Below are 26,212 nucleotides of genomic sequence, written 5' to 3'. Positions count from 1 at the left end.
ATTAGGGCTACACGGACCGAATATGTGTAGAAAAAAAACCAAAAGAGTTAACGCTTCGTGCAGGCAATCACTCCTTTTTTCGAATGCTAAAGATCACTCCATTGAATGAAGAGCAGCTTCAGTGGCAAAAAGACCACAATGCTCACAAGCGAAACAGCAAAAGACAGGAAAATACTATTCACAGGGAAAGGGAATAGAACTCTCGATAACATCAGCACTATTCGTGAGGGCATTCCATAAATGCAAGTACATTTCTGGGTTGCAAATATCTTCCTCAGTTTATTAGTGTTTCAAAAAAAGTAAAATACTCTTTTTGATGAAGAAGAAAATTTCATTTAATTAAAAGAGAAATTATATGATGAAGGACCGTTTAAACATGTACCCATCATCCCGTCATTGATATTTGATCCAACAGCAGCTCACCTTTTGAGGAGCTGCTGCTGGATCAAATATCAAGCGTGGTACTTCTGACTTACCACCTTTCATCAGATAATTTCTATAATTAAAAAACCACTGAAATAAATCACCATAAAAGCACCATAAAACCCTCATTCAGAAAAATAAAATAAAATAAAGCACAATAGAAAGACTGGTCCAACATATGCGCATGTGTATCTGCATTTACCAAGTTTGTTGACATTTTTGCAAGAGTATGAATATATTTTTTCCTCTTGCAAAAATGTCAACAAACTTGGTAAATGCAGATACACATGCGCATATTGAGAGCTGATAGCAGACCCAATCCCGCTTATTTGAGAAGAAGACAATGATTCGTAGATTGAGGACGTTAAGGAGAGTGTTGTTCCAATTTCCAAATTGTAGTTCAACACCAAATAAAAAATGGTATGGGATTAACCTGTTCAATGCGCTTGATACCAGACGCAATTACAGATCCCTTTCTCAAGAGCTGGATTTTCTCAATTAGCCAGTCATCAAAGGCATCACCCATCCCCAACTGCAATACCTGTTTTGCTACCCAGAAAGCCTGGCGCCTATAAAGTTCATGGAAAACACTATCAGGAAAAATCTGTTGAATTATGAGCAAAATTTTAATATAAACTGAAAATCAACATGTAACAGAATGGATAGCCTTGGCCTTAAAATCATCAAACATAATACCTAATCCAACCACCGTCTTGAAGCTGGAAAATGATATCCACTAAATCTAATATAGGGATACTCAGATTTGGAGGCACCCACTGCATTTGAGACAGAATATTAGCAAATCTATATCATGGAAAGGCAATAGGAGCCCCATAGCATCTACTGAAAGAAGCAGGCTAAAAATGTGGGAGTGGTGAAACTAAACATAAGCCACAACAAAGGTATAAAATTTTGGTTTTGGTTTCGGACACAGCTGAAGCCGAAATTTTGGCCAGAATTTCAGCCGAAATTCGGTAAAAAAAATTCATTATTGTGCCGAAATTTGGGAAAAAAGAAAATTTCAGGAAAAAAATTTAAAAATTACATTTTCCTGAAATCGAGGCCGAAATTACCAAAATTTCAGCTGGATTTTGGCAGAAATTTCGGATTTATGTGATTTCAGTGTTGGTCCAAATCAAAATCCTAGATTTTGGTATTTCGGCTGATATTTAAAACCATGGCTGCAACCAAATAGAATTATATAATAAGACAATGTTGGGGTGGACTAAGAATGCTTGATCAGCAAAATAATAAATTACCTCATTAGGAAGGGTTGGGTCAGCAGCAGCTTCATGAAGTGATTGAGATGCCTCTTGTGCATCATCAGTTCCACGGAAATTTTTTTGAGCTTTTCCAGTTTTGCTAGAAGAAGAAACATTTGTTTTCAGTCTATCATCTGAATCACTCCCAGAATGATCTTCATACAGATTGACGGATTCTTTCCCAGGTTTTTTTGTGGGAAAATGCTCGGCGTTTCTTGTTTTCATCACAGAATTATCTAGTATGTGGTTCTGCTTCGTCTGGGCAGCAGATCTGTTGCTTTTGGTGCCTAAATATTCTTCCCTTGATAATATCTGGTCATTTACAGCCTCTATTGAATTCTGAAATTTTCCACCCTTTTCATCTAGGTCAACTTTATGAAATACCACAGGAAAAGACAAGGATAAATTGAGTGAAAAAACGATACAAAAATAAGGTAGATGTAAGGATAAATTGAGTGAAAAAACGATACAAAAATAAGGTAGATGTATGAAAAAGAAAAGCATTCAGAACTCTGTTTGAGAAACCCTGGCTCACCTGATAACGTTTGGATGATAGAGAGAGAATTTGAAAACATATACGTCTGCACTTTAAAGAGATACTTAAGAGTTTACCCTATAAGAATTGTATAGGTGAATGGACAAGAATAAGAAAAAATGAGGATAATATCAAACCTGGGAGTCAACGCTAAGGAAATCCCAAACTTCTATAGATCCAGATAGGGTTGGAAGATGAACCAGCTTCTGTGGACCAGCAAAAGAGTGAGAATCAATGAAAGATGAGAGCGCATCACCATAAGCATAGAGAAAAACAAAAGAGCTACTAGAATGTGATGATGTCAGGAAGGAACACCAAAAAGTTTGTCTAGGTACAGTGGGCAACAAACTTGTGAAAAGAGATAGGCCATAATGAAAGCAATGTTTGGGACTTGGTCATGGGTTCCATCACAGCCTAAGATAAAAAATATAAGATAACTTCTCTCAAAATTACTTGGATCAAACTTATGTTTCTTTCAGATTTCTCACGTGCGGCCCCTCTTTTTTTAGGGTTGGCCTAAATGTGGCACATGTGACCCTTCCTTTTGGGTTGACCACTACATGTGGATTTTTTAATATCAAGGAGTTTTGAACCCAGGCCAATTCAATTGATACCATGTGAAACTACCCGTTACTCCAAAAGCTTTAGCTGTCGGGCATAGCATCATTTAATCTTTTATATTTTAATAGAATCAAACCTAGGTTCTTCTCAAATGAATCTATTGTTCTACTGAATGTAGGAGCAACTATAATTTCAGATTACCGAATGTAAAATAAGTTGCATAATAGAATTAGAGTTAAAAATAATCCCAAAAGAAAAATAAGAAGTAGAAATTCTGTTTATAATTTGAATTAAGTAAAAGACCATCTTTCTTGCATTTTAATTCTTCAAATTTTGAAAGAATTTTTCAACTATCATTTAAAAGTAATTAGGCGTATCACCTTCAAATATGTGTCAAGCAATTTACACCTTTCTTGAATAACGAACATGTCCAGACCTGATGATAGAAAATGTTTGGGTGGCAAGCCAAGATTATACTCAGGAAATTCTTTAAGACGCCGATGCAGCTCCTCAAAATGGCGGAATCTAATAAAAACAGGAGCATCAAAGACGCAGAAGGTAAGGAGGAGGGCAAGGCTATGTAAACATAGAATAATAACAAAACACAACGTACAAAAACCCATAATTGAACAATAATACTTAATCAGGAACCAATAAAAACTAATCAAAATAGAAAAAATAAATAAATATAAGGAAAAGTTTACTGCACTGTCCATAGCACCTTCTTTTAATTGACCAGTTATTATTGTTGGCATCTGTCACAGAAATGGAATACACAGCAAATGTTCTAGAATCACTCTTCACAACATTGGCACCCAATACCTGTAACACAAAATGAGCTAACATCCTTCACATACATCTGTATACCACATGACACCTATGTCACAAATATCATTCTCGGGAATTTCTCAGCAATGAAAAATCTCGGGATATATTAATTTTTTTATTTTTTTTGGGTTTATATCGAGAAAAAACAATAAAAATAATATTATTTAAAAATATATAAAAAAACATAAATTTAAGAAAAATACAATATAAAAATATCATGAAAATATCTGGATAATATCATGGTATTATCCAGATATTTTATGATAAAAAGGAAAATATCACTATATTTTTAAAATCTCCGGATTATTCCGGATTTTGTCATTTTATCAAAATGTCGCCATAAAAACGTGATATTTTGAAAACATCGGAGATATTTGTGACATAGCATGACACCCAATATTTAACACAATTAACGGGAAAACAGAATCCTGGAACTCAGGCAGAAACTACCTCACATCTCAACTTTAAGAAATCTGCCAACGTTGAATTTTCAGGGGACTTCACAGATGAATTAGGAGCTCCAGATACAGAAAAAGATGGTGCAGATGACGAAGCCGCTCCACTGCCGTGAACTCTACCCCAACTTTCCAACTCAGAATCATTGCTAGACTCATCTGCTTTTACATCACCTTTTGATGCATTTAGGATATCCTGGCCATCTCCCAACAAGAAAGACGTTCTCTCTACCTCTTGCCAGACGTGCCCCTTATTACTGCTTGATCTAGATCTTTTCCTTCCTGACTGGGTTTTAGATAACCTCTTGTAGTTAGCATTACCTTTATCACTCTTTCTGGTTAGATGGCCTTCAGAACTTTCAAGAGGATGACGTATATGTGAGACTACAGCCTTTCTGTTATTTATACTATCCCAGACTTTGGTTCCGGGAGAATCTAGACCCGTGATGCCACTGCTGTCATCATCCTCAGTTGCATCAGAGTTGTCACTGTCAGGCCCAATCTCCGGTAAACGTACGGGATCATGGTCGGGTTTTTCATCATATAATGTAACAAATAGTTGGCTTGGGCTTTTCCCATCAATAAGGGAATTATTATGTTGAGTGTAGTCAGTGTTTCTCCTAGAAATCTCACTCTTGGCTTTTCCACCCTGTATCCTGTGCTTAGATGACACTCTTAGGCAATCTGAATTATCAGAATTCCCGACGGAGACACTTTTTGCAACTTGGTTTGCTTGATTTGCACCTTCCTTCTTTTTATAATTTCGGCCTTTTGCCCACATATTTTCAAAATGCTCTGGAGCAAGAGTTTGAGTCTTTATACTGGAAATTATATCTAACATCTGCCCCCACTCCCCATTTTTGCCATCCAACAGCAAAGAACTCCTGGAATGAGATGATTGAGCATCCCCATTAATCGCATTTGCATGATTACTGCCCACGGATAAACCAGACTCAGAATGCTCTGAGTCCTTCCGTAAAAATGCTCCATTAGCAATCCTTTTCACAGGTTTGTCTGAATTAATTCCAGATTGATCATGCTTAAGCTGAACCAGTTCAACACCATTATTAGTCCGGTCTAGAAACACAGAGAAACGATCAGAGGAAGTCCTTGATGATGCAACTGCCTTGGTTTGGGATGAATCTCCGGCTGAGGGTGAAAATCCTTTACCAGCCTTATTGGTTAAAGAATGAACGAAATTTTCAATCCTTTCATTAATAAGCCTGCCACCAAAATTGAAAATCACAAATCAGAGAATCGGATAAAAGCACAAGTAGACGAAGGCAGTACCTATGTCATAAATATCGTTTCTCGGGAATATCTCAGCAAAGTAATATCTCGGGATATATTTTTATTTTTATTTTTTCATGTTTATATAGGGAAATAATAAAAATAAAATTATTTAAAAAGTATATAAATATATAAAATTTGAGAAAAAATATAAAATAAAAATATCATAAAAATATCGGGATAATATCGTGATATTTATGATAAAAAATGAAAATATCGCTATATTTTTAAAATTCCAGGATAAAAATGTGATATTTTGAAAATATCGGAGATATTTGTGACATAGGGCAGTAAAATGCAAAAAAAAGAAAGAAAAAGGAAAAATTACCTTGGATTAGCCAAGTTCAAGACAGGTCGCATTACTGCACAAGCAAGAAGCTCCCTGACAGTATAACGGAAGAAAGAACATTGCAATTCTTCAGGCTTGAAAGTGAAAGAGATGAGCCCACCCATCAAATGCTGCAAAACCTGCGAAAATATAAAATGAATAGGGCATCATAAACAACAAAGCATCTGCTCAAAGCCTCAAAAGAACTCCCTGCACATTAAGTATAGACCATGTTACATGGATTCTTCTAAATGTGTAGGGCATCATAAACAACAAAACATCTGCTCGAAGCCTCAAAAGAACTCCCTGCACATTAAGTATAGACCATGTTACATGGATTCTTCTAAATGTGAAAAGAATCCATGTCGGACACGTCTCGGATTCCAATACTTCAGGATTCATTGAGACACTTCTAGATCTCTTTTATCTGTTTTTCTGAATACTACCGCACTTTACAATCACCGCATGTTTTGAGTTTTACTCATCCTAATAGTAAGTTTCTTAAATGAAAATAAAATAGTATATCTACTTAATATATTAAAATTTTCAATATATTACTTGTTATAACCATATTATTTTTTAAAAAACATAAACATCGAGAATTGATTAAAATATTTTGGCAAATCCACAAATCGTTCTTTTTGAGGTTTGCCGAATCCGACACACGATAGCCGTGTTGGATTCCGACACTCGTATTGCTTGACTAAGTTATGAAAAAGAAAGAAGACTTCAGAATATTGCGAATCCAACCTTGTGTTCGGCTTCAGTGGAAAACAAAGCTGGGTGCAACTTGTTCTCGGAAGCCATAACTAGCTTTAATTGTGTATCATGATGATCTATAGGTAGCATCCTTGCCCCACACTTTCCAATCTTGGCTTGACTAGTACGATAGAGCTCTAAGTTATTGCAAATGAGACTGATAATATCCCTGTATCAACCCAGATTAATGAATAACTGCAAAAAATATATTTCAGAGAAAAAAAACAAAGGGGTTGGAAAAGCATAGTCAATGAAAGTTCCTTGCGAAAACCTTGTTAGAAGATCGATAAGGTTTATATCTCTCACACGAAATGAAATTTCTCCGAGGACACCATTCATGATATGCACCAATTCCTCCGGAGCATCCATATCTGGTGTTAAACGTGAGTACCAGAGATTTGTCACCCACTCAGAGACTAGATGTCTGGTGAACTGATCAATCGCTGCCTCAACAATGGGAGAATTCACCTTTCTTCTCCAATCGGACTTTTCAGGAGCATCCTTGGGAACTTCCAGAGGTATCTTTTGAGAAAGATTATTGGAAGATGTTGATCTTTTATTGGCTGCAACTCTTCGTCGCATCTCAAGGTCATGTGAGAAATAGCGGATGAGAACAATTAAGGAGGCAGCGGCAGGTAAATTCATCCAAACCGAAGAGCTTGTTACTGAGAGGAGCAGAGGTCATAATTCATGACAAGACAGATCAAAAGGTAAATACCACCAGAAAGCAAAAGGTCACATCATCAATATCCGTAACCACAACTTATTCGAGATGATCATAAACATGAAACACTCTATATTCTCATAAAATGCAACTTTGAATTATTTCTCAACATTAATCTCAAAAGAATATAGTATATATAATTATAACCTATCAAAATATTCTGTACTCTGTCTTTTATCATGCATGCCATAAGTCCATAACAGACTTTTCCATGAGATATATGCTCACTAAAAAAAACCATAGTTTCTCGATACGTCCGTCACAAAACGATACACTACGGTCCATGCCACCTTTAATCTAATAAATATAATCTCTAAGGAAAAGACAGTTTTCTTAGAACACAAAAAATTAGAAACTAGTGAGTGGTAGCCCGTAAACACAAGATTTAGTCAGCATGAAGGAAGTGCAATGCCATTTTTCTATCTCGAAGAAGCATTGACGTGTCATTTAAAAGGAGAGGGTGTTATGCTTTAATAATGCTCCTAAATTTGAGATGTATCCCACGAAATGGGCAAGCTGGGGCATTCCAATAGATGTTAAAGAATCTAAAAAAACAGTAGAAATAGAGCATACAATAGTGAAACCCCTATAAGCTAGTAACCTTCATCATCATTTTTTTTCCGAATGATGGCAATATTCAAAAGAGAAGCGAAAATCCAATGTGCGAACCGAGATGGTATCACAAGAAAAGAAACAAAGGGGAAAACAATTCTCTTGTTACCTATATATATATATGAGGAAAGTGAAGCTACACCGCCGGCTTAAAATACAATGGGCCCACATTGTTTTGGTAATCCAAAGAATTCATTTGATTGGCCCTCACATAGATAGGGTGTCCACCAAAAATCAGCTCCATAGGATCATCCCAACCCTACGATTTGTGGAGGCAAAAATGAACGTGTAAAAACCTTCACAAATTTGTCCATTTTTGCAGATTTCTGCAGATTTTTTTTCATTTTTTTGCAGCCCTTAAAACAAGAAAATGTGCTTGAAGCCTGAATATTTGCTTGCATTTATTGGAATTTGGAATTTCTATCTTGTTAGGGCTGTTCAATTATTTCACGCTTCTCTTTATGATTCCTCGCCGCTTCCCTTCACGCTTCCCCATCGCTTCGCTTCATACTTCATCGTTGCTTCCCTTCACGCTTTCCCGACTCTTCCCGTCTTCCCGAGAGCTATCGTTTCTCTCTTCGTTTCCCATTTTCGCTTCCCGCATGGGCAACCATGGTTTCAAGTTTCAACTTAGGCTGATAGTGCCAAACCAACAAACTAGAACAAGAAACACCATAATTTGTCAAAAGATCAGCCATGGAATTGCCTTTGAGATGGCTATTTTGTTTTTTTGAATGGTAATGAGATTTCATGAATAAAAAAGAGACCGAGAAGGACTCCAAGATACAATGGAAATCTAAAGAACGGAATAGACAAAACAATACAAATATTAGAATCCATGGAGGAAGAAAATCAAATAGTTCTATACTCTCACTATATACTCCCTCTCTAGCTAATTTGTCTACCTCCCCATTGGCTGACTGTCTAACATGGGTGAAAGACATTGATGCCGAGCCCAATCTATCTTGGATTTCATCAAATAAGGCTGCAAATCTCCAAGGGGGTGTACGTGCGCCTCTTAACCATCTAATGACGTTAAGAGAGTCTCCCTCTATCACTAGCTTGTTCAAATCCACATCATGTAGCCTTTTAATTCCTTCATGAATGACACGAACCTCTGCTTCATTAGCATCTGCCACGCCAATCGGGCCCCTAAATGCCCAAATTACTCTCCCTTCCTCATTCTGCAATAATCCTCCAATGCCAGCGGGACCGGGGTTTCCCATAAGAGACTCATCGAAGTTTAGTTTTAGAATACTGTTGGGGTAAAATCGGTATATACGGTACCGACCCTAATACCAACTCCAAATACAAAATACACTCAATATAGGCCCAAGCAAAGGAACTATCGATACCGACTGAACTCTCCCGCTAGATCCGTGCCACACACCACACCGAAGCTACTTCCCTCAGCATCGATACCAACTATCAAGAAAATGAGACACGACCGCGGAAATCCCGCCACCAAGCAAGAAATCTGGGTGACCGTTATGCGAAACCCGTCTCACACGTCAGAGAAAAGATTCAAAGGTTCCCGCCAAGACCGCCATCCCCCATCTTCGCCTCGGAATTCAGGGAACCATGTCCCCACGATTGTAACAACTGCCCATTCCGCCCCATGTGGGCCAAATTAAGGGCATGACTGGCGTCATGAACATCGTGGGTCTCCTCGCTATAAAAGGGCATCCACACACTCAAGCAAAGGGATTCAATCTTCTCTCCATCTTGCTGGTAACTTGCTTTGGCCCTCATCCCTTCTCATCGCCCTTTTGTCTGTGTTGCCCATCTCTGACTTGAGTGTCGAAGTGGCAGCCCGAAGACACAACTCCGGGCTCACTGACGCTTTGTTTGTGAGCGCATGATCACAAGCTCCACCAAGCTAGTACGTGCAGCCGGATTTTGGACACCATCAGATTGGCGCCATCCGTGGGACCTCGATGCCAAAGTCAAAAGCCTTGAAGGCTCCATTTCAAACTCAACCCACCGATAGAGTAGATACGAGAAGCCAAACAAACCAGCAAGATCAACCACCCGCAACCGGAGAAATGGTTGTCTTAGGCGATACACCAGTAACGATGAACATGTTCAATCAGCTCGGTCAACAATTCGGAGACGTTAACAACGCCCTCCAACAGGTATTGCAAAGGCTACCCACTCAACCGGTAGCCCCGCCTCCCATCGTTATTCCTCCAGACAACGACGCTTCGCCTCCCAATACAGCAGAAGGACACGGATCTTCTGAAGGCCGGAAATCCTCGCCAAGACGGGAAGCATACAACGAAAGGGCTAACCTCGACCTTATGAGGAGCAGCCTAGACCTCCTGGAGGAAACCAAGGAAAAGGCTTGGATCCGAATGGCAGCCTATCAACAAAGGGTCGCTCGCTACTATGGCTCCAAAATGAAGGAACGAGTAGTAAAAGTCGGTGACCTAGTCTTACGATGATCCGAACTCTCTGACCCTAGAAACGCGGGAAAACAAGCTCCAACTTGGGAGGGTCCCTACCGAGTCTCCCGTGTACTTCGACCAGGCTCTTATCAACTGGAAAGCCTAGAAGGCACCCTGATTCCCCGTGTCAGGCATATGACGAGCTTGAAGAAATTCTATCAATAAGATTGATGCAATTTGCTTTCTTTTACAATTTTTGTCTCTGTTTGTTTGTTCTCGTAGAAGAGGCTGTAATTATCAACTTAATCAATAAAACCTTCGTTTTTCTCCAAGTGTTTACTCGCCAGTCTATAACTCTCCAAAGGTCGGTAAAACTGGCAGTTAACCTCTTAAGGTTAACACGCCCATCGGATGAGCCCCTGGGCTATCTGAACCGGGTGAGGCACCTAACCGATCTTTGCTCTTAAGCAAAACGGTCTCGATGTTCAGATCTTCGGATCGCCCGAGATGATAAGCGAGTGCGACTGAGTCTGATCCACTCGGATACCACCGCAAAATGTCTCGGGAAAAAGAAAGTCCCGCCTATTCAGGATGGGCGGGTCAGTCAACTCCGAGCTGATCACTCGAGAGAACGACGATCGCAGTGCCGGAGCACAAAAAACCCAAACACCGAACCCCTGGGGGGCCTCGGTAGAGTGTTTACCTTCTCCATCGTCTATTCCTCTATTGAGGCAATCTCGCCACCAAGAAACGAATGAAACACGACTTGAACTCCAACAATGAAGAAGTGAAAACGCCAAAGATACACTCCCAACAAAAGATCTCCATTAATTGATAAATCATTACATCAGAAAAGTTGAGAAAACAAAAATATTACATGTGTACCGACCCTCAAGCATCCTTCACGAGGTCCCATCTTCAGGTGGATCGGCTGTGTCGAACTTCTCTCCCTCAGACAGATTAGTACCGGGTGGGTGGGTCCTTTAGCTTCTTGATAGGGAACTTGGCATCAAGCTCCTTGACCTGGTCTCGGCACTGAATGAACCCGTCGGCCTTATAGTCCAAAGATGATAGGCCACAAGCTCCTCGAATTCTTTTGATCCCTTGAATTCCGCCACCGCCTACACACGAAGCTCTGCCTGGGCCTTAGTAGCCTCCTCCAGTTTCTTCACAGCGTTGCCCCGGGCGTCTTGCTCCTTGAGGAGATCAGCTTGAGCCTGGAGTAAGTCAGCCTGAGCTTTCTGAAGAGCGGCTCGAGCAGAGGAAAGGAGACCAGCACCGCCATTCAGCTTGTCCTCCAGGACTCTCTTCTCGTTATTCACTCAAGTGTAAAGAGAGTGGCAAACATCGGTCAGCTGCAAGACAAAAAAGGAGAAATAAAACTCCCCCTTCTACACAAAGAACGAAGAATGAAGATTCAACCAACTACTTACCTTCTTCGCCAAATTGACCAACTCCCGACTGAGAGAAGATGGTGAGGACCTCTTCAACTCTTCGAGATCCTTCGGCAAGACACTCGTGATGGCCATCTCTACAGCCACCCGTGGGTTGTGGATCGACAAATCTCGATGCCGACCCTCCAAACGGGTTCGTAAGAAGACCCTTGTGGAAGGGCATGGTTCTCTGGGAGACCCGTCTTCCGAAAAAGAATCCTGGTCTTCTCACAACCCTCGACCGGAATCAGAGTCGGGGTCGGGGCCCATCTCCTTTGGGACTGAGGCTTCTACCAACTTGCCCTTTTTGCTGGGGCTCTTCTTTTCTCCCTCAGCCGACCGTTTGCTCTTGGTGGCTGTCTCTGGGGCCTTATCGGTTGGAACCGACCCCTTAGGTGCCTTCTTGGCAGCCTGCTTTTTGGCCGCATCCTCCTTTTTCTAGGCCGCTTCCTCGACCTTCCTCTTGAAGGCTGCCTCCATTGCTGAAGCAGAAATGGTCGGTCTCGTTCCTTGAGAAGCCATTCCTACATCACAAAGCAAATCACCAAGTTAAAACGCGATATGGTGAGAGAACAACACAAGGCATGAAATAAAAAGAGAAGCACCGAGCACGGATGGAGGGTTCACCATCTTGGTCGTCACCGACCTCCACTTCTCCAGTCTCCTCCTCCTCTTCTTCCTCGTCTGAGCCCAACACCATGTTACTAAGCCCAAATTCTACTAACCTTCGTTCAGACTTAAACTCCCGAACGTTGAACTTATACTTTCCTATCTCTACACCTTTACCTGAGACATCATCGAAGATAGCGGTACTGAGCACTCCTAGGGTGGGAGTAACCTTCATTCTCTCGGTAGAAGTCTTCCTCCAATCGAAGGGGAACCTCCAATGAACCGACCCAGGGGGCTTGACAAAGAAAAATTCATTCTTCCATCTCTTGATGCAAAACGGAGAATTAGCAGCGATTTTTAACCCCCGACGTTGGTTCAGGCTCATCCAACAACTTTCCTGCTTGATGAGAAAGCACCGACGTATGATATCAACAAGACATTGTGGCCTTGACTATTTTACTCTTGCCAACATACGCCAAGAGGTTTCTCCATCCGTTCGGAAAGACTTGGGTCGGGGCCAGTCCAAAGAAATCCAAAAATGATACTATGATCTCTGTAAGGGGGAACCGGACGCCATCCCTGAAGAACTCACGGTAGAAAGTTGTCTCCCCCTCGACTGTACTACTACAAGCCCGCTCGTTAGGACCGGGAAGGCGAAGACCGTACTCCTCCGCACTAATCCCGAATCTCCGTGAGGTCGGAAGGTTTGAGGAGGCACGTCGACTCCTTAACATCGTCCGGTTGGAAAGCTATCTCATGAGGCACATGGGGTTCACTCAAATTGGTGGCCTCCTCCACCAACAGCCTAGCTTGAACTCCAATCGGTGTTGCCCTTGAATTGCTATAATCTATAGACAACGCTTCGTACATCGGAGCATCACTTGGCACCGTGGTCTCGGGCTTTCTCGCCATTGGAGGATCGACCGGTACCGTGGCTTCCGACTCAATCGCCTCCACCTCCACCTGTTCCTTCCGACCCGGTGCGACCTTCTTCCGAGCCGGTGATACCTTCTTCCGAACCGGCGCAACCTTCTTACTAACCGAAACCTTACGTTTATTTCCTACTAACGGTACTGGGGTACTCTCGACTTCCTCTTCCTCCGATCTAATATCGGGAGAGGAAGCCAATTCTGCCGTTCTAACAGGATCCTCCGATGGGTTTTGAGAATCAGTGCCGTCCGACATGATAGAAATGAAATGAAATGTAAGTCGAGGAGAGAGGACGCACCGGAGAAAATCAAGAGGTTGCTGGAAAAATTGCCGGGGAAGACGAACCAGCGCCGGAAAAAGAGGAAAAGCTCACCCGAAAGTAAAAAATTCCTCCCAACGACGAACAAACTCCTCCGAACCGAGAAAAACCCACAAAAGTTTGCAGGAAACCTTCGACGAATCTGATGACAAGAAGAAATCAAGGAGGAACGAAGGGATCAATCGTAAAAGGGGAAATTCCTCGCCGGAAAACTCAAAGAAACTCACCGGAGTAGAGAGAGAGAGAGACAGAGACAGAAAGGTGAAATGAGAAAAAGAATGATGGGTTTTTATAGGTGTTTGGGCGGGAAACCGAAGGGTCACATCCCTTTGGTAGAACCTGCCGCGTGGCACCCCTCCACTCCCGCACACTTATTAAGACATTAAATGCGTTGTTTTACCATCATAACTCAAGCGCCAAACCGCCACTACGCGAGTATCAAAGCGACACGACCCTCCAACTTGTCATTTCATTAAACCACCGAACGACATGTCACTTTACACCCACCGAGTTCCAAACCAAATCACGGGTAGTTCGACATCACTCGGCACCGATGTTTAAGTCGAGACGTTCTGTTAGAAATACCCCATCCCCCAAACACCATCAGTTAACTCGGCAAAGGAGTGCAACCGAACCTCACGTCACTCGGTACCCAACGACGATGTCAGGGTGCTCCGCCACAGACTTCAGGTTGCTCAAGAATAAAAGCAGATAAGTACGACAGAGAAAATACTATTCTTTATTCAATTACAAAAGTCTTTACAAAAGGGGGCTTCAAGGCCAATTACAAAGACCGAAAAAGAAAACCTATGCACCTATACTCCCAAGTCGTGACATCAATCGGTACCAAGCGCCAGAGATGTCCTCCTAGTGGCCTTCTCCATCGACAACCGTCAGATCGTCTCGGCCACCTATGACCCTTGCAGAATGCAAATACACTATCCAGGGGGCACGCCGATTCGTGGGCCACACCAAAGGCAGGATCACTCGGTCGGATCCTCCTCAGGATCCACTTCTTCAGGATCATCTTCTGGAAGATCTTCCTTCAATCGCCTCTCGTCACCAACCTTCGCTACTCCCTCAGAGGGTTCCTGGAGTTGGACTTTCAGAGCCCCGCTCTAGTTCTCCAATTCCTCGACCTTCCCCCGAAGATAACGGATCTCTGCCCTTAGCAGGAGAAGTTGGTCGGCCACGTCATAGCCCCTCTTCTTCGCATGCTTCAAAGAACGCTTGTAATTTGCAGCGTAGCCAGGAATCTATCGAGAGAAATGCCGGTCCCGGGATCTAAAGAATCCGAATGATCCTCGGGCTCGACCTTCATCTTCTTCTCTTTTCTTGATCCACGCCCTTCTCCCCTTTTTCCGATCATCGGAGGAGCCATCACCGGAACCAGCACCGGAGAAGCCATAGCCGGCGAAACGGATCTCTCCACCACCACTTCTTTTCCTTTTCTGGATCTTCGTGTCCCTTAGCCACCGGCTCTTCGGCATGTTCACGACGATCACCATCATCCTCCGACAGAGAGTTCACCATCACCACAGGAACAATCGCCGCCGCCGGTTGATCTTGAAGAACTCCTTGCGACATGGCGAAATCAGAGAAAATGCAGAAAAAGAGAAGAAGGCTATCATTAAAAAAAAAGAAAAAAGAGAGAAGACAAAGGAAGAAGAAGATGATAGCGTGAAACAAGCCCCTCACCCTCTTTAAATAGCAAGAGGTAGGGGCGGGAAATCTAGGCGGGACATTTAAGAGTCCCGCCGTTTTTTCAACACATGTCATTATGGGGAAGCACCATGGAAATCGCACCCAATTTTGAGCAATCCCATCGAGAGCCACCGATTCGGATCCCCAAGCGACGTGATGTTCAAACTTCACATCAAATCCCCAAATTCCCTCCAAAACGTCTCATCTCCCTTCAACCGAGTGACTACTGCATTGGATTGGTACTGAATAACCTCCCAAAAGCAAAACTACTTCCTCGACCCGTATAAAGGCACAAGTAGGGGGCAGTATGTTGGGGGTAAAATCGGTATATATGGTACCGACCCTAATACCAACTCCAAATACAAAATACACTCAATATAGGCCCAAGCAAAGGAACTATCGATACCGACCCAACTCTCCCGCCAGATCCGTGCCACACCACACCGAAGCTACTTCCCTCAGCATCGGTACCGACTATCAAGAAAATGAGACACGACCGCGGAAATCCCGTCACCAAGCAAGAAATCCGGGTGACCGTTACACGAAACCTGCCTCACACGTCAAATAAAAGATTAAGAGGTTCCCACCAAGACCGTCATCCCCCATCTTTGCCTGGGAATTCAGGGAACCACGCCCCCACGATTGTAACAGCCGCCCATTCCGCCCCACATGGGCAAAATTAAGGGCATGACTGGCGCCATGGACATCGTGGGTGTCCTCCCTATAAAAGGGCATCCACACACTCAAGCAAAGGGATTCAATGAAACCATATGGTACTCCCATCCATTATCTCTGATAGTCAAAGTACTTTTATTAGTAAGAAATGGATTGCTCTCTTATTGCAAATGAAACCATAGATTCATATTTAAGAAATGGTGAAAAGGGGGTGTTGTGCAAACTTGATATGGAGAAGGCCTATGATAGAGTGGAGTGGGATTGTTTAGACTATCTTCTTGGAAGAATTGGTTTTGGGAGTATTTGGAGAGGATGGATAAGGAAGTGTGTCTCTTCTGCTTGATTTTCTATTCTCATTAATGGGTCTCCTAAAGGCTTCTTCAAGTCCTCTAGAGGCTTAAGGCAAGGAGATCCCCTATCACCTTTTCTTTTTGTTATAATAGGGGAAACTCTTAGCAAGTTGATTCATAAATGTAGCGGGAAGGGTCTGTATGAAGGCTTTATCATTGGGAGAGAAAAAGTGGAAGTGTCGATTTTGCAATTTGCAGAGGATACATTTTTATTTTGTGCTCCCGACTCTGTTAAAAAATTACGAATCTCAAGGCGACTTTTAGATGTTATGACTTGATCACAGGTCAAAAGTCCAACTTCCAGAAATCAAGATTGTATGCGATAAACATTTCCCCAAGGGAAGCTTGCATTTTTGCAAAAATTCTGGGTTGCAAATTAGATTCTCTCTTGTCAACCTACCTTGGTTTACCATTGGGGGTGGTAAGACCGAACAAACCTTTTTGGGATCCAATGGTAGAAAGGATAGAGAGAAGATTGGAATCTTGGAAGAGAAATCTAGTTTCAAAAGGGGGGAGACTGACTCTGGTGAAGTTGGCCTTGGCTAATATTCCGGTGTATTATTTATCTTTATTTAAGTGCCCAGTAAGTGTGTCTGTGAGAATTGAGCAGATTCAACGAAGATTCTTATGGGGTGGATCAGATGATAAAAAAAGAATTCCTTTGGTGAAATGGTAGAAGGTTTGAATTCCAATTAAGAATGGTGGATTGGGCATTAGAAGGATTAAAGGCTTTAACCATGCCCTTCTAAGTAAATGGCTTTGGCGGTTTGGGGAGGAGCAATCTTCTCTATGGGTGAAGGTGATAGGTAGCAAGTATGGTTTCTTATCAGGAGAATGGGAATCAGATGATATCTTTGCTAAGAAGGGTTTAACAGTTTGGAGAGACATATTAAGCATGAGGCATGAGCTTAGACAGAGAATCCGATTTAAAGTATACTTAGGGGATCGTATCAGATTCTGGTTAGATGCGTGGTGTGCAAAGGAACCACTGGGAGGCCTATTTCCAGATTTGTTGTTGGTAGCCTCAAGTAAGGAAGCTCTTGTGTGTGAATGTTTTGACCTGGTTGATGACAGGGTGATTTGGAGACCGAGTTTGAGGAGGAATTTTTTTGATAGAGAGCTTAATTCTATCTCGCAATTATTGAAGCTTATTGAAGGGTGCTATGTCAAGAGAAGTGGGTCTGATAGAAGAATATGGATATGAAACTCTTCTGGTTTTCTTACAGTTAAGTATTTTTATTTTATATGCTCACCAAATATTGAGGATTCTCTTTCGGCCAAGGTGTGGAAATCTCATTGCCCCCCCTAGAGTATGCTTCTTTGGGTGGACAGTTAGTAGTGGGAGAATCCAAACTATCGAATTTTTTAGGAGAAGGGGTATGTGGCTAGTGGATCATTGTCCTCTTTGCTTGGAGGATGGGGAATCCATAGATCATATGTTTATCCATTGTAAAGTAGTGAGAGAAATTTGGGGTATGATTCTAGTGAGATTCAGAATTCAATGGGCGTTCCCAGCATCAATATCGCAACTTCTTGAATGTTGGGATTATGTGCCTTGGAAGAAGGGGAAAGTCTTATGGAGGATTTGTCTTTTGGCGATGTAGTGGTCCTTATGGAAGGAAAGAAAGAAATGCGAGAGCTTTTTAAGGGAAAGCCAAGTCTCCATATTGGGTGCTCATCAAAATAATTGCTTTAGCTATTCTGTGGGCAATGAGTCTTCCTTTGTTTAGATTTGTATCAGCTTTTGACCTTTGGGAGGGTTGGCGGTTTGTTTGCAATGGGGTGGAAAAAAGACCTCGGGTTATTCAGCAATGGGTCCCGCCTCCTCATGGTTATTTCAAATTAAATTTTGATGGAGCTTGCTTCGGCAACCCGGGTCTATCGGGTATCGGAGGTTTATATAGAGATGATCTTGGAGAGGTTGTGTGGGCGTTTTCGGGCCCAAGTGGAATAGGGGATTCAAGTGAGGCGGAAGTTAGAGCGGCGCATAATGGAATTTTGCACTTAAGTAAAGACCAATTGGACAAGGTGGTAGTGGAAGGAGATTCTTCTAATGATGTTAGGTGGCTATCGGGGGTGGTGTACCCTCCTTGGAGGTTTCTTAATTTTTTTTATGAGATATCAGATTGGGTGGCTGGGTCTTCTATCATCTTTAGGCATGTTAGAAGATCGGGCAATGGTGAAGCCGATTCTTTAGCAAAGTTAGGAGTTAGTAGGTTGGGCATGGAGTGGTTTGACTTCCTCCCTCCGTGAATTATATCTTGTATTTCATATTTCTCATTTTTTTCCTTACGTAATGCTTGAGGACCACCTCGGTTAGCCATTAATTCAATATATCATTATTTTAAAAATAAAATAAAAAAAAGCAAAGGGATTCAATCTTATCTCCATCTTACTGGTAACTTGCTTTGGCCCTCATCCCTTCTCATCGTACTTTTGCCTGTGTTGCCCATCTCTGACTTGAGTGTCGAAGTGGCCGCCCGGAGCCACAACTCCGGGCCCACTGACACTTTGTTTGTGAGAGCAAGATCACAAGCTCCACCATGCTAGTACATGCAGCTGGATTTTGGGCACCATCAAATACCATGGGCCGGCAGAGTCTATTTTTGAGAAATTGTAGTCATTTCTCGATGAGTTGCAAATATCCCTCCAACCATGCTATAAATCATATGCTGATACAAACCTAAAACTTTCTAGAATTTTTACCCATGATATTGTAAGCTCAATCACCTTATTGAAAAGGTACTGGGCCCCTTAAGAGTATCCCATGAAAATCTAGCATTATGTTCTTTACATAGCACCCAAATTGTGGCTAAGAAGGATACATGCCGGAGTGTTTTTCCTTTGCTCCTCCAAGGCACCAAACCCAACTTTCCAAGAGCTCTAAGAATGTGGCCGGGAACACCCAATCTATCCCAAACCTAGATAGCAATCTGCCCCAAGTCTCACTAGCCATCATGCAATGGACTAAAAGGTGATCCACCGATTCACCCGACTCCACACACATAGCACAGTAATCAATAAACCGCATATTCATTTCTCTGAGAAAGTCAATAGTCTGTATCCTTTTAAGACTTGCAGCCCATCCAAAAAATGCATACCCTTGCCGGTGCTTGGAAGTTCCATACTTTGGCTACTTTGGACGCAACGCGGCAAGGTAGAAGGTTGTGGTAGAATGATTTGACCGAGAAACCTCCCTCAAAGTTCCATACCCAAATTCTTTTATCTTTCCCATCTGTCTTAATGTAACAACTCTCCAATGCCTACAAAAGCCTTCCCACCATTTCAAGCTTCCTATCGAAAAAGTTTCTCCTAAAGGAAGGGGACCATAATACCCTTTTCTCAGACCGACTGAAACACTCTTTAGCCATTGCCTTCGCGATGGATATGAGAAAAGGAGCGATCCAAATCCCTCAATCTGCCAAAAATCTCTCTAAATAAGTGTTAGAACCACCAAGGAGGATTAGCATATCATTTTAACCAATGAATCGTGTTGAGGGAGTCTCTGTCAATCCAGAACTTCTCAACTCCAATACGAGATGAGCTTAATTTCATGATATATTACTTTAGATAAGCTTAATTTCTATGATCTTTTAAGATAGACCATGAGACTACGCGGGAATCTGTACAATCACCATATCTGCATTTGCATCTCCCACGTCCACTTTATCTATTTTTGTAGCAACTGGCAGCACATGTGTCTGCAACAATATGAAAAGTAGTATAGACATCAACATAGACACAAGCAAGCCTTGAACAATCAAGTTGGTTCAAGAGCAACTGAACCATCTTCCTTATCAGAAAGCTCTGGCAGTGAGCAAATATGTAGCCATTGTATAGAAGAGGTGAATGCAATGCATAAGCATGATGCTTTGGATGTTGTGTCCCATCCCCATGGTAAGAATGTTGTGGGGTGCACACAAAAAACAAAAATCTGATGGATTTGTTGATACCATGATGAAATTGCAAGCCCATTGCAACTCCAGCAGTTTACAACAAAAAAGGCCAGCGGCAAAGGGGAAAAGGTAATAGATACAGTAATGAATAGGAGTATGGTTGGAGCTCTCGAACTTTTTACCTTTACAAGACCAGACATCTCTTCTCAGCCAATTAGAGTTGTCAGTTTACGCATGCAAAAATACTTGCAAGATACTTAAAAGTGCTAGCCCAAGGGTTCAACCTTGGTCACTTTCTCAAATCAAGTTTTGATGATTCCAAACACAATATGCCATTTTTATTAGTTATTATACTAAGGTGTTTAGTGTGCTTGAGAAATCTTCTTGAAGGTCAAAATGGAACATATAGAAACATGGATCAAAGCACAAAGATTGGAGCATGGAGCCAAAGGAAGAGGAAGAAGATACATGGAGCAAGAAGAAGAGAAATTAAGACTTGAAGATTCTAGAAGAAATGAAGAAATCAAGTCAAGTCTTAGAGTCTAGTTTGTAAAAACTAGTCCCTCGATGTAAATACATGTAATGGCACCTAAAAAGGGATTAAAATGAATTAAAAGAATTAAAATGTTAAATGGACCCGCGTCCAGATGTTCAAGGTGGTGTCCAAACATGTTCAGACCCATATGGCACTCCATACTATGGGTCAAGGTATGTTCAAATGGTCGTGGCAAAATCTGTCAAATTTGAGGCAAAAAAGACAACAGATTGTTTCCACGGTCAACCATGGCCTTACACGGACGGTCCACAGACGTCCGTGGAACCTAAAGGACGTCCGTCAAGGAATCTATTCCAAAAAATTTAGCCCAATGGCTAGTTAGATGGACGGACATGGATCGTCCGATCTAACCGTTGGAAGGCCTATAACGGCTAGTTTGGTGCTCCAACCTCTATAAATAAGGTCTTTTGGCTCCTGAACTTATGAAGAACATGGACGTACGTTTGACCAATATACATGGTGTTTAACACCCCTGTGCCATCATTTGTGATCAATTGAGGGATAATGCTTAGGATTTCATTTGTATATATCATTTTGAGGGATTGTAGTGAGCTTAAATTGTTTTATTGTTTATCTTTCATTGTAAATTGGTGGAGGGCACCGTATCAACGGTTACGAGCTTGGGGATCAAGCTCGGGTTGGTGAAGAGGCACTGGATCAACCTCGGACGAAGCTTGGGAATAAAGCTTCAGGAGTTGGTGGAAAGGCACTGGATCAACCTTCAGCTTTGTAAACAGTATGATCTTCAACCACATGAAGATCGATATAGTGAAGGCTCAAGGAGGGAGTTTCCTCGACAGAGTGAATGTAGGTTGGGTTTGGCTGAACCACTATAAATCTCCCGGTGCACTTTCTTCTATCTCTTCTTTATCTATGTGCATGGTTGATTTCCTTTAGTTGTTAATTTGGTTTGTCCTTGGTTTAATTTGTGAATCATCTTCAAGAGAAAAAAAAAGTTTTTTTTTACCCAAATTGGCCCCCACGCCCCTCTCTCGGTTTTCCACCTGAGTCAACAAAAAGAATCATGAGGCATGACAAAGGGACTTTGAATCATTATCTTGTGTATGGTCTTGATCAGAATAAAGAAGTGAAGTTATTAGGTTTCTCAAATACATACTGAGCAGGAGATCTTGGCACTAAGAACAATCTCAATTACAATGTATTGTATAGTAGTGAACAATTGCCAAATCCCATGGAGTAGTAAAAAGCAATGCATGGTTGTAACAAGGAGTTATTGCTTCTAACACTGTAGAATTAATTGGGACAAGATACCCACTTCAGGAGATTCATATACATTCAATGGGACATACAAAGTTAAATTGTAACAATCAAAGTGCAGTAAAACCATCACAAAATCCATTGTCATATCAGAACGGAACACATACTGATACGACATGTTTGGTAACCATGAGAAGTTTTTTCCTGAATTTTTCCAAGGTTTGGCAATGCCTTTTCTAGGTAAAAAATAATTTCATTTAAATGTTTTTCTTTTTTGAAAGATAAACTCAGCTCAGCTCAGCTCAGCTCAACTAAGCCTTTGTCCCAAACATTTTCATCTAAATGTTTTCCAGCAAAAATCATTAGAAAGATTTAGCTGAAATAATTTTTACCTAAAATGGAGGTTGTATAACCTTAAAAAATCACTTTCCAAGGAAATAAATTTCAGGGAAAAACTTTTCATGGTTGCCAAACTTGCCAGTAGAGATTGATTTTCTGTTTCAGTCATATATAAGTCATTGTACCAGAGCTTTGCATCACAAGAATACAACCAAGTTCCAAGAATATTGTTTCTCTTTCTTTCTTCTCCTCATCTCTCCCTTGAACTATAGAGATTGAAATTGATTTGAAATAGAAAAAAAGGGCAGCCCAGTACATGAGGCTCCCACCATTGCGGGGTCTGGGGAGGGCTAGATGTACGCAACCTTACCCCTGCTTTGCAGAGAGGCTGTTTTCGTGACTCGAACCCGTGTGACACCACCAAGTCACAATGGAGCAACCTTACTGCCGTGCCAAGGGTGGCCCTCTAAATTGATTTGAAAGAGAGCCAATCCAAAATTTGATGACGTTGTACTAAAGCATCACAGAGTCAAAATAATGATTGTTATTTGTTTGGATATATGTGTACTTAGTTGATGATAAAAGCAAACCCATCATACCTTAGTTGTCAATTTTGCACAGGTGGACATTCCAATTTTATCACTTGGATTAGAACAATCTGGTGTTTTTCCTGTCTGTGGTGTTCCATTTTCGAAAAGATGCAACAAGAGTTGGAGATAATAAAATTGGAAAAATGGAAAGTATTTAGAATAAAAATGGTGTTGTGGAACCAAACTTAGAGATCAAGCACAAAGAATGACAAAAATAGTCTTCTTCAACCTCAGATCAGGGTTTTGGGAAACAAGACACCCTAAGTCTAACACAAAGAGGGTTTATTGATGGATTTTAACGCTCTCATTCGATTGGGAGGGGTAAAATGTGTTACAAGCCCTCAACAACCATGAGAAATGTAAAACCAAATGACAAAAATGATTAAAATTCTTACGTTTTGAACGGAATTTCCAGAACACCACTTTTCAGTCGGGATTTCTGAAATTTTTCATTATTCTGACCACAAAACTTTGTTTGGTTTTCTGTTTTGGAATCCATTCTGGAACAAAATATTCTAGAAATTTCATTCGGAACAGAACATAATTGACTGCTAAGTTCCCCGCTAAGTCAATAGGTTGCAATATATGATATCTTTGCCTCCTTTTGGGACCAACATGCTAAAGTTGCATTTATCTATTTGCTAAAATGAGCCCTTCTGTGGAACTCCTTGAAATTAATAGAAGCTCCAATTAATGAATCCCAAAGTTTGGGAGAATCCATCATGTAATCATCTAGATCGAGGCCCTACCTAAGTCTAATATTTCTCTTCTAATCATCTTCCAAATCATGCTCTCAGAAATCCAACAACCCAGCATTTTTCCATAAGCTGAAATCAAGCACATCTAAACTTGGTCTATTCACATCCCCGTTGTGTATATGCTCCAAAAATGCCAAATATACCCTCTTCCATTTCACTTGTCTAATGAATATTGAAATTCTCCACTCAAATGCTGCGAATAGAGTGAAGTCTAGATTTTTGCCTCCATTCTGGAACAGAATATTCTGGAAATTCCACTTGCATTAGAGATATGGTGCGAGAACTTTGTATTTTGGCCTCCTACTTCAACCATCTGACTCTAGATTTTTGCCTCTATCATATTTTCACTATACCTCACCTTGTCTTGAAAATCTTTCTTGAGTATCAACTTTATACCCTTTGATGACTCTTCCACACAATTGAGATTGGCTATCTCTTGAAGGACACACATCTTGTCCTCCCCTAGCATTCTGAGGCACTACAAGCTCCAATAATTATTCTTCACATTTAAAAATTTCAGCTTTATTGTAAATTTATCCCACCCTTCCAGCACAGAGAAAGAATTCCACCACTCCTAAGAAGGTTCCACATTGAAGGGCAACTTCTTCAGACCTAGGAACTGCATATGAGGGTCCAAAGACAAATAATAAATCCAACCAACACGAACAGATTTATCATCACTTAGTGTAACCATGATTATTCAGCAGAAAAAAATGTCAATTTAGGGACAAAATATGTACCCGAAAGGAAAAAGGTGTGGTTCATAGCTTAGCAATGAGAGACAACATTTCGAAATGAAAGAAGAATTAGAATGAGCAAATAACAATTATGATCTGACAAATAACAACGCATTTTCGAATGCCCAAATCAGAACACCAAAACAAATTCTCTCACAGAACCAAATAAAATCACGAGAAACCCATCTCTACTTGCTGCTCAAATACAAACAGGCTTAATTGAATGAATTCGACCCACAGGACAATTAATTAAAGGAAAAAGTAAAGAAATAAAATAGTATAAACATAATAACAAGCGAACCGAATCAATTCCGAATTCTCAGTACATTAGATTGAACAGTCGAAACATGGTCCATTGTGGAACCAAGAGAAATTATATGATAAAAGAGCGTTACTCATCATCCCATCCTTGATATTTGAACCAACAGCCACTCACTTTTCGAGTTTGTACGCGCTTTCATCATATAATTTCTCGTGGAACCAATACAGTCAATGATCAAGTATCAGAGTTGTAATCTTAAAATTGAACGAAGGAAAAATTCAAAGCAATATCAAGAAGCTCAATTTCAAAAAAAAAAACTTACAGAGCATGAGGTAATCTTATTGAAAAATGTAAAAAATGAAAACAATATAAAGAAACTCAAATTTTCAAAAAAACTTACAGGACATGAGATAAGACAATCCAACAACGCAAACAAACAATAAGACGATTCGTTTCTTTGCTTCCTCAATAAGGTCCCTCACAGTCTGCCTCCCCGTACTCATATCCAAAACCCTAAAAATCAAACTCTTTATTCTAAACAGAAGACAAACCGATTCTACGAAAAGTAAGATGAGAGAAAAAGAAAGCTAGGGCAAAATCGAAAAAATTCATAGGTGAAATCGAGAGGTTTTGAGTTCTCCCTGAGACTGAATCAAATCCATATTGAAAGAAAAGGAATGGGAATCGAATTGAAAACGTGAGATCTTCTGGAAGAAGAAAAGTCCATGAAAAATCGTTAGTGTTTGTCAGAGAATGGAAAAGGGAATCAGTTGTGAAATTGAGTTAAATCGAGACAAACACGAGGGCTACGAATATGCCTGCCGACTAGTATGTTGGGTTTTGCGTTCGTCATCTTCTCTGTCTTTCTCTGTGAAAATTGCAGACTAAAAGCAAACAAAACCCTCTTTCTTTCGAGTTTTTACCACATTAATGGCGATTCGTTTAAAATCCGTACGTTTTTTCTGCCCTAAATAAAGTGCAAGTGATATATTCGTCCCATTTTTTTGTGGGCTCAGCACCATCTAATGGATTGATGAGTGATGACCGATTACTACACGTTTGCACGACCAGTGGGGTGGCCCAGTAAGAAAAAGGGGAGATATATCATTCTGAACTGTTGCTCATTTTACTGCAACTCAACTCAACAAAGTGTTCGTCCCAAACTAGTTGGGGTCAATGAATTCTTTAGAAAAATTTCATGAAGAAGGAATCTACCAGGCTCTCAGGGGCGGAGCCAGGAATTTACACTTGGGGGGAGGGGTGGATTAATTTACACCGGCTTGCATGGTCATTGGGGGGCCATGGCCATTAAACTATATGTGCCTCCGCCCCTGCCGGCTCTAATCCTGGCTTTAGTTAGGTTCTTCTACGTGGATCATTTTCTTCCATTCTATCATATTCAAGGTCATGTTCTTTGTTATGTTCCTAGCTATCAAGTCTCTCCTCACTGTTTCTACCCATGTTGTTTTCAGTCTCGCGGTAATACATACTTAATTTAGGCTGCTGATATTGGCGCGACTACATTTTGATAGTGGCACGAAGTCATCTTCTTTTACACGGTTTAATTGTTGGGAGTGGAATAAAAAGTTAAAAGGGAGTAGGGAAGCATGGAAGATGTATAGAATTTCCACTCAGATAATAGGGGAAGAGTGGTAAGTGGTGTAGAGTAGTG

At 41.1% G+C, this 26,212-nt stretch overlaps 1 protein-coding gene across 3 annotated transcripts in view; it reads right to left on the bottom strand.

Moving 5' to 3' along the window:
- LOC143845678 (phox (PX) domain-containing protein) overlaps positions 1 to 25,518 on the bottom strand; it is a 55,446-nt gene extending 29,928 nt beyond the window's left edge. Inside the window, exons 1-13 of one of the 3 annotated variants that reach the window (XM_077354075.1) lie at positions 25,340 to 25,518; positions 24,941 to 25,247; positions 6,713 to 7,106; positions 6,433 to 6,610; positions 5,683 to 5,822; positions 4,060 to 5,287; positions 3,503 to 3,603; positions 3,162 to 3,306; positions 2,358 to 2,426; positions 2,221 to 2,266; positions 1,683 to 2,056; positions 1,120 to 1,199; positions 857 to 992 (exon numbers count right to left, since the gene is read on the bottom strand). In XM_077354075.1, the coding sequence (XP_077210190.1) occupies positions 857 to 992; positions 1,120 to 1,199; positions 1,683 to 2,056; positions 2,221 to 2,266; positions 2,358 to 2,426; positions 3,162 to 3,306; positions 3,503 to 3,603; positions 4,060 to 5,287; positions 5,683 to 5,822; positions 6,433 to 6,610; positions 6,713 to 7,106; positions 24,941 to 25,043 (2,994 nt within the window). In that variant the 5' untranslated portion in view covers positions 25,044 to 25,247; positions 25,340 to 25,518. Of the gene's footprint in view, positions 1 to 856; positions 993 to 1,119; positions 1,200 to 1,682; positions 2,057 to 2,220; positions 2,267 to 2,357; positions 2,427 to 3,161; positions 3,307 to 3,502; positions 3,604 to 4,059; positions 5,288 to 5,682; positions 5,823 to 6,432; positions 6,611 to 6,712; positions 7,107 to 24,940 lie in introns of all 3 variants that reach the window. The other 2 variants (XM_077354076.1, XM_077354074.1) reach the window with 2 other exon arrangements.
- Between the last annotated feature and the right edge of the window lie 694 nt (positions 25,519 to 26,212).

This window comes from Tasmannia lanceolata, unplaced genomic scaffold (genome assembly GCF_043159265.1).
Source record: "Tasmannia lanceolata isolate RefF3 unplaced genomic scaffold, GAP_Taslan_0.1 ptg000015l, whole genome shotgun sequence".
Lineage (NCBI taxonomy): Eukaryota > Viridiplantae > Streptophyta > Magnoliopsida > Canellales > Winteraceae > Tasmannia > Tasmannia lanceolata.
The sequence above is the reverse complement of the archived record's forward strand: the minus strand, read 5'-3'. Positions and strand labels throughout refer to the sequence as shown.